The sequence below is a fragment of the Lagenorhynchus albirostris genome, chromosome 19 (assembly GCF_949774975.1).
Source record: "Lagenorhynchus albirostris chromosome 19, mLagAlb1.1, whole genome shotgun sequence".
NCBI lineage: Eukaryota > Metazoa > Chordata > Mammalia > Artiodactyla > Delphinidae > Lagenorhynchus > Lagenorhynchus albirostris.
The window spans coordinates 3,329,250-3,346,371 of NC_083113.1; the positions used below are offsets into that span (position 1 = coordinate 3,329,250).

Below are 17,122 nucleotides of genomic sequence, written 5' to 3' on the forward strand. Positions count from 1 at the left end.
ACCTCCTCAGACGCACAATGCACACCTCTGGGTAATGTAGTCTCCCCTAGATTCGCAGAAGTGAGGAGCGCCTTAACTGGGGGGAGGGAGTGGGGCGGAGGGAGGAGAGGGAGTGGGGCGGAGTGGGGGGAGGGAGTGGGGCGGAGGGAGGGGTAAGGGGAGGGTCTTCCTCCACCTAAGAGCCACAGGAGGAGCTGAGCGCCGGCCCAGACCTGTTTCTTAACGGTGGGTTCAAGTGGAGAGGACTAGGCAGTGGGGGCGAGAGCGTCCATGCTGTGCCTCAGGGAAACTGAGGCTTGGAATGCTGGGACAGTCGCCCAGGGCGGTGCAAAGGGTGTAGGGCTGTGACTAAGCTCGCAGCCCGCATAGTGATTTTCCCCCCTTCCCCTCCTTACACCTTCCCAGATCCTCTTCTTTTTTTTAGGTCCCCAAACAGGGACCCAACCGGGATCCACAGAAGTGAAAGCACGGAGTCCTAACCACTGGACTGCCAGGGAATCCCCAAGAGCCTCTTCTTGAAACCTAGCAGGGCCCTGTGGAGCCTCCTCCCACCCCTACCCCCCAAGCCTCTCTGCGTCCCCTACTTCTTGTCTGTGGAAAAAGCTTTAGCGGACTAGGCCTCCCTCAGTTCCAAAGAGTGGGCTCAAACAGTTAATTATCTAAGGGGCAGCAATGGGAACAAAGAAGAGGCATTCAAGGAGGGAAGGGGATAATAACTAAAGCAATAAGTCAACCTTTGGGATGGGGTCACAAGACCATAGTTCTCCTTAAGGAAAACAGTTAACAATGTCTGATGCATGTTCTTAAGTTGTTTTTATAGAACCCAGACTCCCACCAGGTGGAAACTGCTGACCTCAAACATCAGAAGCTAGGCTGGTTGGAATCAGAAGACTGATGGTGAGATTCCTGAAACACCACCCTGCTACCTCACCACCAACCGATCAGAAAATTGTGCATGAGCTGATCTTGCATCCTAGGACCCTCTCCCCTAACAGTCTTTAAAAACCCTTTCCTGAAGCCATTAGGGTGTTCAGATCTTTTTGAGCATGAACTGCCTGTTCTCCTTGCTTGGCACCCTGCAATAAATGCTATACTTTCCTTCACCACAACCCAGTGTCAATAGATTGGCTTTGTTATGCATGGAGTGAATGAACCCGAGTTTGGTTTTGTAGCATTCTAGGGGAACAGATTTTTAAAAAGTAGCTTCCCTGGTGGTCCAGTGAGTAAGACTGGGCCCACTTACCCAGTGGGTAAGACTCCGTGCTCCCAATGCAGGGGACCTGGGTTTAGTCCCTGGTCAGGGAACTAGATCTTACATGCATGCTGCAACTAAGAGTCTACATGCTGCAACTAAGACCTGGCGCAGCCAAAATAAAATAAATAAATATTTTTAAAAGTCTTTTAAAAAAAAAAGGTAGCTTAAAAATTCTCCTGAGGAGGAAACCAGAAGTCCCATCTTGATACACAGCACACTTGTCTACTGCACCCTCCTGAGTCTTCTTTGGCCCAGAGCCTCCTTCATATGTAGTTGGCCTAGATTACCTGAGGAATGGATTTTCCATCCCCTGGGATGGGGAAGCCACATGTGGAGGAGACTTGGAGGGAAACTCAAGACTCCAGTTTTAAGCATGGTCAATTTGAAATGTTTATGAGACTACAAAGTATGTGTCACTTAATCATTTCAACCTATGACTGAACATTAGGAGAGAGTTCAAGCTTGGATATATAAATTTGAGAGTTGTTAGTTTACACTGTTATTTCAAGTCATGACTAGATGAGACTGTCAAGGGAATGAGTGTAGTCTGGAGAAGAAAATGATCAGAGCATGAACACTGGACCAGCCTGACTTCATTAAGTGGCTGATGACAGGAAACGAACAAACTCATGTCAGAGCTTCTAATGTCCACGCAGAGATATATTAGGGAATTTTAGAAGTCCCCATTGATGATTTTTTTTCATAAGTGTGGAGCTGAAAGAGTAAAACGCACTTTTTTTTTTTTTTTTTGCGGTACGCGGGCCTCTCACTGTTGTGGCCTCTCCCGTTGCGGAGCACAGGCTCCAGACACGCAGGCCCAGCGGCCATGGCTCACGGGCCCAGCTGCTCCGCGGCATGTGGGATCTTCCCGGACCGGGGCACGAACCCACGTCCCCTGCATCGGCAGGCGGACTCTCAACCACTGCGCCGCCAGGGAAGCCCGTAAAACGCACTTTTCATGATTTCAGTGTGCATACACATTGAGAAATGGAATCAGAGAGTGCAGAAAATGCCCTTAAGGGATTTAATTTTTTTTAAGATGAGAGAGAAGTATAGTGACAAGATGTTAATTAGGTCAAAGGAATGAAGAGTGTATGATATGAGTCAGTTCTGCAGAGAACTAGTAGGATTTACATATTTATAAACATTTATGTGTGTATATATATGTACATGCAATATATAAATAAAATATATTTTATATATATATATGAGATTTATTTCAAGGAATTGACTTATGCAGTTGTGGGGCCTGGCAAGTCCAAAATCCATAGGGTAGAGGACAGGCTGGAAACTCTGTAGCCAGAACTAATGCTGCAGTCTTGAGGCTGAATTTCTTCCTCAGGGAAACCTTACTTTTCCTCTTAAGGCCTTTCAACTGATTGGATAAGGCCCAACCACTTAATCAAAATAGAATCCTTTGCTTAAAGTCAACGGATTGTAGATGTTGAGCACATCTACAAAATACCTTCACAGCAACACCCTAGATTAGTGTTTGATCCAATAACTGAGTAGTATAGCCTAGTCCAGTTTACACATAAAACAAGCCATCACATTCCACTCCTTGTCAACTTGGCACCCATACATACTACCTAAAGCCAGACTTAATCTCCAGATGAAGACATGCTTCTGCCTAATCAGATCAAATCCAGTATTGATCCATTGTTATGATGGATCCTATTACATATGGTGGATTACATATGATGAATGTAATGTGAATCATATGTATCTATTGATTTAATGCTAAATTCTCTGATATTGGAAATTTCTTCTGGTTATGTAAGATAATGTCTTTCTTCTCAGAAAATACAAATATTTAGGAAGAAAGAGACATTAAGTGTAAAGCTCTCAAAAGGTTCAGAAAAATATAAATTGATGGATAATGGGAAGGAGAAAGAGAATGAGAACGATAAAGCAAATGTGACAAAATGTTAGTTGATAAATCTATTTTAAGGGTATACAGAGTCTCTTTGTGCTTTTCTTAAAATTTTCCTGTAATTTTGAGATCATTTACAAACAAAAAGTATGGTGGGGTGTGGCAGAGCGAAGTGAGGTGGGAGTTTTCTCCACCTTCTCACTCCACTACAGTCTGTTCTTGCAGTAACCTGAGTGAGCCTCTTAAAAATGTGTGGAAGATAGACTCTAGGATGACCAGTGTGGGCCTCATAATTGCTGCCTATTGGTGTTCTAGCCTTTGTATGATCTCTCTCCTTGATTGTGGGCCAGACCTGTAACTTGCTTCTAGACATATAGAATATACCAAAGGTGATAGGTTATGCATGATTATGTGTACAGGGTAAGGCCCATCTTGCTGGATTCTCTCTATCCCTTGCAGTCTTGATGAAGCAAGCAACCATGATGGCAGGCTCACATAGTAAGGAACTGCAGGCAGTTTTTAGAAGCTGAGGGTGACCTTCATCGACAGACAACAAGAGACTAAAGCCTTCGGTCCTACAACCACAAGAAAGTAAATTCTAGCAATAACCTGAATGAGTTTTGAAGCATCTTGTTCCTCAGTAGAGTCTCTGTTGAGACTTCAGTCCTGACTGAAGACTTGAGCACAACTTTGTAAGATCTTGAGGCAGGCAACTCAGTTAAGCCATGACCAAACTCCTAATCCACTAAAAATGTGAAATAATTGGTGTGTGTTTTTTTAAGCCATACATTTATGATAGCTTTTACATAGCAGTAGAAAAGTAATACACACATAACTTTGGAGTATGTCTTCTTCTATACAAAATCCAACTGCAATGGCCTCATCGTCCGAGAGTCAAAGTCAAAGTCCTCACAGTCTTTTACACCTTTCTTCTTCACTCCACATTAGTTTCCTGCTCCATGCACTGGCTGGATACACACTTGCTTTAAATCCTATGCCAGGACAGTCCCTGTCCCCTCCCATCTCCACATGGCTCACACTTTCACCTTCTTATTGACTTTGGTCATGTATCACCTTCTCCATAAGCTCTTCCCTGATTATCCTAATAAAAATTGCAAACCGATACCCCCAACTCTGGCACCCACGTCCACCTTGCTGTTCTCTTCCTTATCATTTTCTTTGTCATAGCACCGATTAACTTCTGATATATCCTTTGCTTGTTTATTATAATTATTGTTTATTTTCTGTTTCCCTCTCTTGATGTTCGTGAGGTCAAGGCTCTTTGTTTTTTTCACTACTGTATACCAAAAATTTAAAACAATGTCTAGTACAAAGCAGACACACTATAGACTGCTGTAGACACATTATAGACACTAAGGTACAGTGGAACCCTGGTTCACAATCTTGAAAAATTATGTGTACAATTTTAAGCACTGCAATTGAGTTTTTGAACTGAAAAAAGATTTTTTTGTGCTTATGGCACAAAACCAAAATGATGGGACATCCGTGGTGGCACAGTGGTTGAGAATCCACCTGCCAATGCAGGGGACACGGGTTCGAGCCCTGGTACGGGAAGATCCCACATGCCATGGAGCAACTAGGCCCGTGCACCACAACTACTGAGCCTGCACTCTAGAGCCTGCGAGCCACAACTACTGAGCCCACGTGCCACAACTACTGAAGCCCACGCACCTAGAGTCCGTGCTCCCAACAAGAGAAGCCATCACAACGAGAAGCACACGCACCACAACGAAGACTAGCCCCTGCTCGCCGCAACTAGAGAAAGCCCGTGCACAGCAACGAAGACCCAACACAGCCAAAAATAAATTAAAAAAAAAACCCAAAATGATATGACTCATTTATTTTGTAACTGGAAGTTTATACCTCCTAACCTCCCTCACCTATTTCACTCATTTCCCCCACCCCATCCCTCTATGTTCTGGCAACCAAGTGTTTGTTCTCTGTATCTATGACTTTGTTTCTGTTTAGTTATGTTTGTTCACTTGGTTTTTTTTTAAAAAATAAATTTATTTATTTATTTATGGCTCGTTGGGTCTTTGTTGCTGCGTGTGGGCTTTCTCTAGTTGCAGAGAGCAAGGACTACTCTTCATTGTGGTGCGTGGGCTTCTCATTGCGGTGGCTTCTCTTGTTGCAGAGCACGGGCTGTAGGCGTGCGGGCTTCAGTAGTTGTGGCTCACGGGCTCTAGAGCACAGGTTCAGTAGTTGTGGTTCACGGGCTTCCTTGCTCCACGGTATGTGGGATCTTCCCAGACCAGGGCTTGAACCCGTGTCCCCTGCATTGGCAGGCAGATTCCCAACCACTGTGCCACCAGGGAAGTCCCTTGTTTTGGTTTTTTAGATTCCACATATAGGAGATGTGTACATTTGTTCAAGCAATGAAACCATATCTGGTACAGCAGGTGCAGTTGGAGTCACCACCTGGTGAAGCTTATGCTAATCCACTGACATTTTCCAAGATCCATCTGTCTTCTTCACAGGCTAAATAGGAGAGCTGAATAGGGATGTGGTGGGAATCACCACCCCTGTATCTTTCAAGTCCTTGATGATGTCACTCTCTGAAATCTCTCCAGGAAAGTAGTATGTCTTTTAACTAGTTTCCTAGGTAGAGGTAGTCCTAATGGCTTCCACTTGGCCTTTCCCACCATAAAAGCCCTTACTCCACAGGTCAGGAATGTAGGAATTCTGCCATCTGCTAAGTACGTCTATTCTAATTATGCATTCTGGAACTGTGGGAATAACCACAGGATATGTTTGAGGATCCACTGGACCCCACTATAAGATGGATCTGAGATAATACTCCATGGATCACCTGAACTCCATAACTAGTAGATTAGGGACATTTTGGGTCTCCTGGAATTAGGGTCAGTTCAGAGCCAGAGTCCAGTAGTCCTTAAAAGGTCTGATTCTTTCCTTTTCCATAATGGACATTTACCCTAGTAAAAGGTCGCTTTGGAGAAGACCAGGAGAAAGAGTAACAATATAAATTTTCTGTGATGTACTGTGGTTCTTCCTCAAGGGGACCCTCCCTCCCCTTCATCCAAGATGTTCTGAGCTTACAAACTGGCTCAAGTCTTGGAATTGATTGAGGGGCATTTCTTGATTGGACTATTTCATAACCTCTAGGAAAATATATCTTCTCATAGCATAATTTCTTTCCTCAATGTGGTACAAGACATGTCTAATAAATTCAAACATCTTTAGTTTCCCTCATGTAAGGAGACAAAAATAGGTAAATTTACACCTGTTTAGCAATTAACGTTCCAGTATTTTATCTTATTTGAAATGACCTGGATATTCATTGAAATCCCATCATTTAACTTAACTTATCAAAACTCAAGCTACCAAAAATCTGGAGAAACTATTTTAGATAGACATACCCAAAGCATAATTATTCCTAAAAAGATCACCTGAAAACTCTTATCTCACTTACTTTTATTTTATAACTTGTGAAAGTATCACCGCACCAAGTTAACTTTTTGTTGCTGACAAACTGCAACAGAAATAACACGAGCTTATTGACCTTTAGTTAACCTAGGTACAATAAAAGTAAGACATCTATATTGATTAAACCAACAAGCTTAAGTTAGCTTTAATACCAGGTATTAATTTAATATTGAATATTTCCTAGATCACACAAACCTGAAATTTATTCTGGCCAGTTTCTTTTACATTTAGAAATATTGGATTTGTAAGCATTTACCATTAAGTCAATTAAATACATCTTTTTTAAAAATTAAATTTTGGTAACATTTTACAGAGGTAGAGACATATCAAATGTATGATGTGTACACAGACATACAAACAGGCAAAATTAGAGTTCTCATAGCTTCACTTTAACACTTAGCTATGCATCAGGTATTACAATGTAAACTTACTAGCTTATAAATAACAGTTGGAATAAGTTAAATTTGCTTGCTCAGATGACTAAGGCCTTATTATTTGTGGAAAAGACTTTTAAGATTTGTATTTTTCCTTGATAAACCCTTAAAGAGATGATGAATTAGATTTTAGGTTAGGGAGACTTTCCAGCAAATTCTTCCCAGCCTTTCAACTTAAGATAACCTATTCAGTGTCTAAACTGAACAAAATCATCCCAGCCTTTCAACTTAGGATAACCCACTCAATATCTACACTGAGCAAAAATCTTCCCAGTCTTTCAACTTAGGATAACCCAGGTACCTCTTTTTGAAACTAAGCTTCAAGGATAATCTACTCCAGCGAGGAGTTTAACACACCCCAACAAAACTTAGCTTCATCAGTCAAGAAGGGGAGACCTGAGAACCAGGAAAGATGTCTGCTGTGGGTCACTTCATTGGTAGTCAAAACTGTCGACTGAAAAAAAAAAGTACAACTTAAAAGTTGGGAATTGCAAAAAGACACATGCACCCCAATGTTCATTGCAGCACTATTTACAATAGCCAGGTCATGGAAGCAACCTAAATGCCCAGCGACAGACTGATGGATAAAGAAGATGTGGTACATATATACAATGGAAGATTACTCAGCCATAAAAAGGAATGAAATTGGGTCATTTGTAGAGATGTGGATGGATCTAGAGACTGTCATACCAAATGAAGTAAGTCAGAAAGAGAAAAACAAATATCGTATATTAATGCATATATGAGGAACCTAGAAAAATGGTACAGATGAACCGGTTTGCAGGGCAGAAATTGAAACACAGATGTAGAGAACAAAAGTATGGACACCAAGGGGGGAAAGCGGCAGGGGGTGGGGTGGTGGTGTGATGAATTGGGCGATTGGGATTGACATGTATACACTGATGTGTATAAAATGGATGACTAATAAGAACATGCTGTTTAAAAAAATAAATTAAATTAAATTAAAAAAAAGTTGGGAATTGTATTTTATTCTGAGAATTTACTGAGGACTTATGTCAGGGATACAGCCTCTCAGCGCTGACATACTGTTCTGAGAGGTAACTGAGGAGACAGGATATGTAGAATTTTTTGCGAAAAACAAAACAAAACAAAAATCCAGGTAGTTGAACCTCAAAAGATTACTGTTAATTAAAGAATACCAGAGGGGGCTTCCCTGGTGGCGCAGTGGTTAAGAATCCGCCTGCCAGTGCAGGGGACACGGGTTCAAGCCCTGGTTCGGGAAGATCCCACATGCTGTGGAGCAACGAAGCCTGCATGCTCTGGAGCCCTCACTACAACTAGTGAAGAGCCTGAGCGCTGCAACTAACACCCGATACAGCCAAATAAATAAATAAGTAAATAATTAAAAAAAAATACCAGACATCTCAGGTTAATGAACTTAGTGCATTCTTACATATGGGAAGACACAGGAGTCTGGGCTTCTTGAAATTATTCCTTTGATATACACCTGAACTATCTAGGGCCAGTATACTGTTCTCGTCTATCCTGAATCCCCTCAGAGATACTTTGTGTATCTCTATAAACACCCCACACCATGTATTTACTCTCAGTGCTCTCTTTACTACTAGAAAGAGAGCCATCATCATCTTTAAATCTAATGTGATTAGAGAGCCAATTCTAGAAACCCAAGAACCAATTCAGAAAACTCATCCTTAAATTCTCTTCCTGTAGAACCACTCTTGGTTCCCAAATCTGTGTTAATCAGGGGTCTTCAGAGAAACAGAACAAACAGAAAAGATATATAGATAGAAAGAGATTTATTATGAGGAATTGGCTTACATTCTTATGGAGGCATCTTGAGGAGGAGTTTTTGCCTGAGTGGGTCCTCAATGCTGCATACTTGTAAACGACAGTTAGTTAAGAGGAAATTTATGGGAAAATATTCATGGCAGAGTCTCATGCCTAGAAGCAGTTATTAGCTTACACCACTCAAGGAGATTGCTTTAGCTCTCTAAGTGGTTTTCTCTACTTACTAGTGCCGGTCCGGGAGGATCCCACATGCCGCAGAGCGGCTGGGCCCGTGAGCCATGGCCGCTGAGCCTGCGCGTCCGGAGCCTGTGCTCCGCAACGGGAGAGGCCACAACAGTGAGAGGCCCGCGTACCGCAAAAAAAAAAAAAAAAAAGTGAAGACCATGAAAAAGCAATTTCAAAACGAATATGTATGTATATAATAAACATTGGAAAAACAAGACGTGTAAATGCAATAGTGCTCAAAAGTGTGCTTGTTCAGGTGTAGAGGTTGGTATAAATGATTAAATCTCTATCAAGGGAAGAAAAGAAAATCCTATCTAGTCCTTCCTAGATTAAGTGGGTGTATGCCTAAGTAAGCGGGAGGGGCCATCCCAGCTCATCATATAAAGCCAGCCTCGCCAAGGCTGTTTATCTCTCTTTTGGTGGAACCAGGCTTCGGAGCTCCCTTCCAAGATGGCTGAAGACAATTCTCCATACAGTAAGTTCCTCACACATCAGATTGCAGTTGTGGTTTCCTTGGTTTGGGGCGGTGGGTTGGGCTGAAAACATAATGGGCTTGTTAGAAGTTGTGGGAGTCCCATTTTTCAAACTTTTAAATAACTGTGCTAGGGTAAGGGAAAATCAGTTTCTTTCATGTAATATGAAAATATGCTGTTTTCTGTGCATCTGAGCATTGGGAATTTCAGAAAGATGCAGCCATGTAAGAACTAAACAATACAAATTATTGTTTAGGGGAGGGAGATGGGAGGAAAAAATAGATGGGAAGAAGAAAAAGGAGAGAAACACACTAAAAGAAACTAAGGGAGGCATCAAAAAGTCCTGAGACCAGAATGTCTTTGGAATCAAAGTAGCTTCCTGATTTCTCTCTCCAGACTGAACTTTTCTCCTGAACTTCCAGCTTTGTCTACATAACCGCTTACTCGTCTGTAACAGGCATCTCAAACTCAACATGTCCCAAACTGAACTCCCAATGTTCAGACCCAAACTCTTCCTCCTACTGTTTTCCTTGCACAAGAAATGTCAATTGTTCATGCCAAAAACCTAGGAAACATCCTTGACCTTGTCTTCCTCTCATAACCTATATCTAATCAGGCTGAAAATTCTATTGGCTTTAACGAAATATTTTAGGGATCTTCTGACTATTTCTTGGACTGTTTCCACCATCGTCACTGGATTACTTTTTTAATAAATCTATTTATTTTATTTACCTTTTTATTTTATTTTTTTAAATTTTCGGCTGCATTGGGTCTTTGTTGCTGCACGCGGGCTTTCTCTAGTTGCAGTGAGTGGGGGCTACTCTTAGGTGCGTGTACAGGCTTCTCATTGTGGTGGCTTCTCTTGTTGCCGGAGCACAGGCTCTAGGCGCGCTGGCTTCAGTAGTTGTGGCTTGTGGACTCTAGAGCTCAGGCTCAGTAGTTGTGGTGCAGAGGCTTAGTTGTTCCGTGGCATGTGGGATCTTCCCAGACCAGGGCTCGAACCCGTGTCCCCTGCACTGGCAGGCGGATTCTTAACCACTGCGCCATGAGGGAAGCCCTCGTCACTGGATTATTGCAAGAATTGATCTCTCTGCTTCCATTCTGGCCCTGATTTAATCTGTTCTCAACCCTGTAGCCCGTGTGATCTTATCAAACTGTCAGATCAAGTCTTTTATCTACTCCAAACCCCTCGGTGACTTCCCAACATACTAAGAGTCAAAGGCACATGGTTGGAAGAGGTCCTATATAATCTGCCCTGTCTGGGAGGTCTAGGACCTCATCTGTTTCTGCTTCGTTTTCTCTTCTCCAGGCTTATAGCCTTCTTGCTCTTCCTATCTATCTTATTTCTCTGTCATTTTTTCCTCATTACTTTGGTCTTATGCATAAAATTCTATCACGGGAATATACCATATTTTACTTATCCATTCTCCTAGCAATGGGCATTCAGTTGCTTCAGCTGTTAGCTGTTACTACAAACAGCATTCTGAAAAATGTCATGCAGATGTAGTCAAGAAATGGATTGCAGGGTTACAATTACTTACTATACATAATTTAAACAAGCATACCCTGATTGCCCTACAGATTATCTTAAATAAATTACATTCTACCCAGCTCTCAAGAAGGGTTCTGATCTCCCCACCTTACCCCTATCATTGCAAGCTGCTGACTTTTATCTGGTTTTCTACCTTTTTGAACTGAAGGTTTCAATTACGATATCATTAGTTCCAGCAATTTTTCCCATTATGCATTTTGGTATCTTCTTTAGTATATAACTTTTTCTATCTCAGTGTAACATAGGTTTTCTTGTACATTATCTATTTTTAGCTTTCATATGTATTTAATTTTTTGGCATTTATTTTTATATACTGTATATTGTGTGACACAACTTAATTTTTCTTCATATAGTAAGTCATTTTCTGTATCCAACACTACCCTTTCACATTGATTTTGGAGACTATAGCTATCCCAATTCTAAGTGTGGACTTTAGTTACTAATAATGTATCAATATTGATTCATTAGTTGTGACAAATGTACAGTACTGATATAAGATGTTAATAATAGGGGAAGGGCTTCCCTGGTGGCGCAGTGGTTGAGATTCCGCCTGCCGATGCAGGGGACACGGGTTCGTGCCCCGGTCCGGGAAGATCCCACATGCCGCGGAGCGGCTAGGCCCGTGAGCCATAGCCACTGAGCCTGCGTGTCCAGAGCCTGTGCTCCGCAACGGGAGAGGCCACAACAGTGAGAGGCCCGCATACCGCAAAATAATAATAATAATAATAATAATAATAGGGGAAACTGGGTGTGCAATATATGGGAACTCCCCATACTATGTTTTATTTGTTAAATGATATTCATTCATTTATTTATTTAAATTAATTAATTCATTTATTATTTTATTTTTGGCTGCGTTGGGTCTTCGTTGCTGTGCGCGGGCTTTCTCTAGTTGCGGCGAGCAGGGGCTACTCTTCATTGCGGTGTGCAGGCTTCTCATTGCAGTGGCTTCTCTTGTTGTGGAGCACAGGTTCTAGGCGCGCAGGCTTCAGTAGTTGTGGCTCGTGGGCTCTAGAGCGCAGGCTCAGTAGTTGTGGCACACGGGCTTAGTTGCTCTGTGGCATGTGGGATCTTCCCGGACCAGGGATCTAACCTGTGTCCCCTGCATTGGCAGGCGGGTTCTTAACCACGGAGCCACCAGGGAAGCCCCTCGCCTGAATTTTCTTGACTCATATTGTTCTTGATCCATATGAACAGAATATATCAATTTTTCATGTTGTTTGAAAACAGAAGACCTTGACTTCCTAGTCATGGCATTCAGATCAGCTGAAGAAGTTCAAGAATCACCCTTGTGTTCTTAAGGGCTTTATAATTGAGAGTTCTTTCCTCCTGGGTTCTCACGGATTCAAAATGAAAAGAAGAAATGAGAGACAAGCTCGAACCTGAAGTTGGAATACATAAAATGGCCTATTTAATGCTTCTCTCCTAATCTTTCCACAGAGGCCGTGGCAACAAAGTGTAGACGCAGCCGCACCAAATTCACAGAAGAGCAATTGAAAATCCTCATTGATGCATTCAACAAAAAACCTTACCCGGGTTATGCCATCAAACAAAGACTTGCTTTGGAAGTCAACACTGAAGAGTCTAGGATCCAGGTAGGTTACAAGTTCTGTATCTCCAAGACGAGAAATAGAAAGGGAGGGGGGAACCATTCAGTGAGCACATGTCATGTGCCCGTGTGACAAGGGCTTTTTTTAAAACAACATTTATTATTTATTAATTTGGTTGCACCAGGTCTTCGTTGTGGCACATGGGCTCCTTAGTTGCAGCAGGCAGGCTCCTTAATTGTGGATCGCGGGCTCCTTAGTTGTGGAATGCGAACACTTCGTTGCAGTATGTGTGCAGGATCTAGTTCCCTGACCAGGGATTGAACCTGGGCCCCTTGCGTTGGGAGCACGGAGTCCTAACCACTGTGCTACCAGGGAAGTCCCGTGAAAAGGGCTTTGAGTAGCATGTCCTACTTGACACTCAGAATGAACTCCCAAGAATGTTTCTCTTAATCTCACTTCATGAATGTGGATACTGAGGGTGAAGGAGCTCCCAGGAGTGTGCAAGAAATATGTAGGTACACGTCCAGAAAAGAGGAAGTATGTGGTGTGGTGGCACACTTATTCCAGGCTGTAAATCCAAGCAAGTCATTATAAGCAATGTGGTCACAGATAGGCAAGTGTCTGATGACATGGTAAGATTCCAGAGGAGTTGTGGGTGATGTGAGGGTTAACCTTCCCCTTTCAATGAAATACAATAGACCGGAGAGTAGTGGACTGGTGTGCCGTTGCAGATTTAGGCTGGAGGGGGTTCTTAAATACATAATAATTGCAGCATTTACTTATTAACTTAAAAAATTATTAGAGTAGGTCATGTTGGAACCAGGTCATGAAGATGCTAAATGCCAAGCCTTGATCTAAGTCTTAGTCGAATGTGACAGGGATCAGTAATAGTAATCCTGAGCTTAGGGCTCATAAGAATCCTTCACAACCCCCTTTCTTTTTGGCCACGTCGAGGCATATGGGATCTTAGTTCCCCAACCAAGGATTGAACCCTTGCCCCCTGCAGTGGAAGCACAAAGTTCTAACCACTGGACTGCCAGGGACTTCCCAGAATCACTCCCTTTGGAGAAAGGCAGCAATGGGGCTGAGATGACATAAATATGCTTAATTCTCTCATTTTCTTTTCCTCTTGTAGATATGGTTTCAGAATCGAAGAGCTAGGCACAGGTTCCTGAAAAGACCTGAGAAGAGCTTAGACTTAAGACAAGGCCGAGCTTACCCTGAAGAGAACATTCAAGGTGAATAGCCTGCTCCAGTCCTGCTACCCAGCAGAGCCTCTTGGGTACCCAAGTGCCTTTTTATAGTGAAGCCAACTACTGCTCTGAGTGGGAAAAGAATGTTTTCTCCTTCAGGGCCTCCTGTTCAGGGTCTTTGGTAGCAAAGGGCTCAACATGGCCCCTGGAAATTCTTCCCCACAAGGTCCAGGGACCTTCTGAGGCTTACCTGATTTGCACCGGAGTCCAGCAACTCAGCCAAATATTGCCTCTCCTCTAGAACCTTCTGTCTTGAATAGGCTGGGACAAGGCCCTCCCAAGGAGAGGCAACATGTTCCAAGTTAGATGGTGGGACGTGTTTGGGTTCCTTGTTTGAACATGTAAACTGATCTCAAATGTTCCTCTGCCTTCCATCTTTCACCTCCTCCAGGTGTGAGAGACAGACGATGTCGTACCAGCTATACTTCTTCCCAATTACAAACTCTTATGAATGCGTTCATGGAAAACCCTTATCCTGGGATTGATTCCAGACAGCAACTTGCTGAAGATATTGGGGTTCCAGAGTCAAGAGTCCAGGTAAATGATAAGGAATTTGATGTTGGTAGGAACATATATAGTGAGACATCTCGGAATGACTTCTCCAACAGGGATTAATTCTCATAGATATCATAAGCAGGACAGATGGGAAAATGGGATTTCTGGTTTGGATAGGTGCAGCTCTTCCAAAACAATCAATCATTTATCTGTAGAGTGGTATCAATATATGCCTTCAGGAAGGAGGTCAAAGTTCAGTGCTATTAGGTGACTTTTCTAAAGTCTGGTGTTGGGGCTCCTACAATAGACCTGTGTTTATTCTACTTGGAACCTCTGAAAACCAAAAGTAGTAGCTGTGAAACATGAGGGGTGTGTGTGTGAGGGGGGGCACAAGCAAGGGGTAGCAATTAATGACATCTTATGGAAAGAAAAGTGTCTTCCTTGGGACATCCCTGGCGGTTCGGTGGTTAAATGTCTGCGTTTCCACTGCAGGGGGCGCAGGTTCGATCCCTGGTCGGGGAACTAAGATCCTTCAAGCCATGCGGTGCAGACAAAAAAAAAAAAAAAAGTCTTCCTAGAAGATATTACTCTATCCTGCATCATGGAATAAAAATAGGTGTTTTAGGAAGGAAGAAAAGAAGTGGAAAGAGAATTCTAGGCAGAGGAGAGAGTTGCAATATAGGCATGGCACTTTAGGGAAAGACTAATACTTGTAATGAGGGGATCGTGGGGACTTTCAGGATATGAAACCCATCACTAGACCATAAAGGGACTTGGTACAAGATTCAGGATCTTGAGCTTTATCTTGAGACATGATAGGCTTTCCCAGACATCATATGGAATGTCAATGATTTGGGAATTCGGCCTAAAAGAAGCCACCTCTTCCTCCCCTTTGCCTTATGAGAAGAGCAATGGTGAGGCTCGCATGACATCGTTTTCATTAAATCTCTTTGTTTTACCCACTTAGATTTGGTTTCAAAACCGAAGATCTAGACTCCGTATCCAGAAGAAAAGAGAACCCGAAGAAGGTTCAGCCCAAAGACAAAACCAGGGACAAGATCTCTGAGATGGGAGCGTTCAAGGTACCAGCCTGTGGTTCCCAATTTGGCTCACAAGTGGAGTGTCCTGAGTGCTCAGTCTTTCCACATGGTGTAGTCAACTCCAGCTTCCTCTCAGGAGGTGGACGACGTTTCCACACATGTGCCTCCAGAGAGTCAGGGGCTTGATTGGTCACAGCCCCTGAAGGCTTTTCCCAAGTCTGTGGTCCTGCCAAGGAATTCCACGGCCCACTTTTCAAGCTCTGAACTGGAACCCAGACAAACCATTAGTATGTGAACTTTGTTCACTGATGTTTTCCAGTGCCTGGCACATAGTAGACAATCCATAAACTTTTGTGGCAGGTATGACCGAGTGAATGGAGGAATGAATCCTCAGGCGTGTTCTGCCGGGGGCCGGCTAAGGCATGGCTTTCCCAAGAGGTAGGAGGTTCCATATTTGAGTGGAAAGGTGGGAAAGAGCTGACCTCCCTTTCTGTATGTGTAAATTGGCTTCTTCGACTTTTCTTTCCCTTTCCTCTTTAGGTTTACAGAATGGCACTCCCTAGTGACTGTTTTATTTCCCTGGAGCCAGAACAAGGTGAATAGAGAGACAAATTCAGTGTATTTGATGTCATCAGCCTGGACTCCAGATCAGTTCTCTGCCTGGCAACATACCCTTCCAAACATACTTTCGCCTTCTTCTCCGTCTTCTGGAAATGGTAACCAGGACTTCAGGACTCAGAGGCAGATGATACAAAGTACCACACAGCCCTAGTGACTGAACCTAGATTTAGAGTTCAACAGATCTCGAGAACAATGAAAGTAAACTTATTAACACCATTTTTATGGTCATACAAATAAATGACCGATTCAAGTAAAAATCATCAAAACTTATGTAGTACTGTGACTTTGATCAACTGTGCTGATGTACTGAAGCCTCCATAAAAACCCAGAAGGATGGGGTTCAGAGCTTCTGGGTTAGTGAACGCATGGCGGAGAGGAGAGCGATGTACTTGAAGAGGGCATGGAAGCTCGAGCCCCCCTTCTCACATACCTCGCCCTAAGTATCCATCTGGCTGTTGACTCATATCCTTTAATATCTTTTGTAATAAATCTGTAATCTAGTGAGTTTCCTGAGTTCTGTGAGCCACTGTAGCAAATTAATCAGACCCGAGGAGAGGGGTTCGTGGGAAACTCTGATTTATAGCCTGGTGGTCAGAAGTACAGGTAATAACCTGAACTTGAGATTGGCGTCTGAAGTCGGAGGAGTTGTAACGGAGCAGGAGCTTATGGTGATTTCCCAGGACAGATCCCCCCACCTCCATATCCTCTGCCTGCTTTTTGTCTGTAGAAAAACTTTAGCTGAAGAATAAATTTAATCAGAGAAATGAGAAAAATGCAGAAATGAAGGAAAACAGTCCAACAAGATGAAATAATAGTTCAGCTATTAAACAAAGTCAAGGATCTTTAGTTCCTTCTCAAGGCTATAGATCATATTCTGAGCCATATCCTTTAAGCTGTTTTGTAGGTACTGAAACCCCACCAGAAGCAAGACGTTAACTACATGATGACCAGACTGCAGCCACAACATAAGCTTCTCCATCTTACACAATTCTGAGAACTCAACCTCAAGGAAGTGGGAACAAACTGACCCTGGAACTGAAGATTAACTGTACTTAAAACAATCAAGACGATGCTGATCAGACCACCACGTGAACAGTTTCAAGATGATTGTCACAG

At 42.8% G+C, this 17,122-nt stretch overlaps 1 protein-coding gene across 1 annotated transcript; it reads left to right on the plus strand.

The window, feature by feature from the left end:
• Positions 1-882: 882 nt before the first annotated feature.
• Positions 883-16,457, plus strand: DUXA (double homeobox A). Its single transcript, XM_060130185.1, has 7 exons — positions 883-897; positions 9,452-9,497; positions 12,488-12,642; positions 13,733-13,835; positions 14,242-14,387; positions 15,313-15,427; positions 15,926-16,457. Exons 1-6 carry the CDS (start codon positions 895-897, stop codon positions 15,409-15,411), a joined length of 552 nt encoding a protein of 183 aa, XP_059986168.1. The 5' UTR covers positions 883-894; the 3' UTR covers positions 15,412-15,427; positions 15,926-16,457.
• The last annotated feature ends 665 nt before the right edge of the window (positions 16,458-17,122 follow it).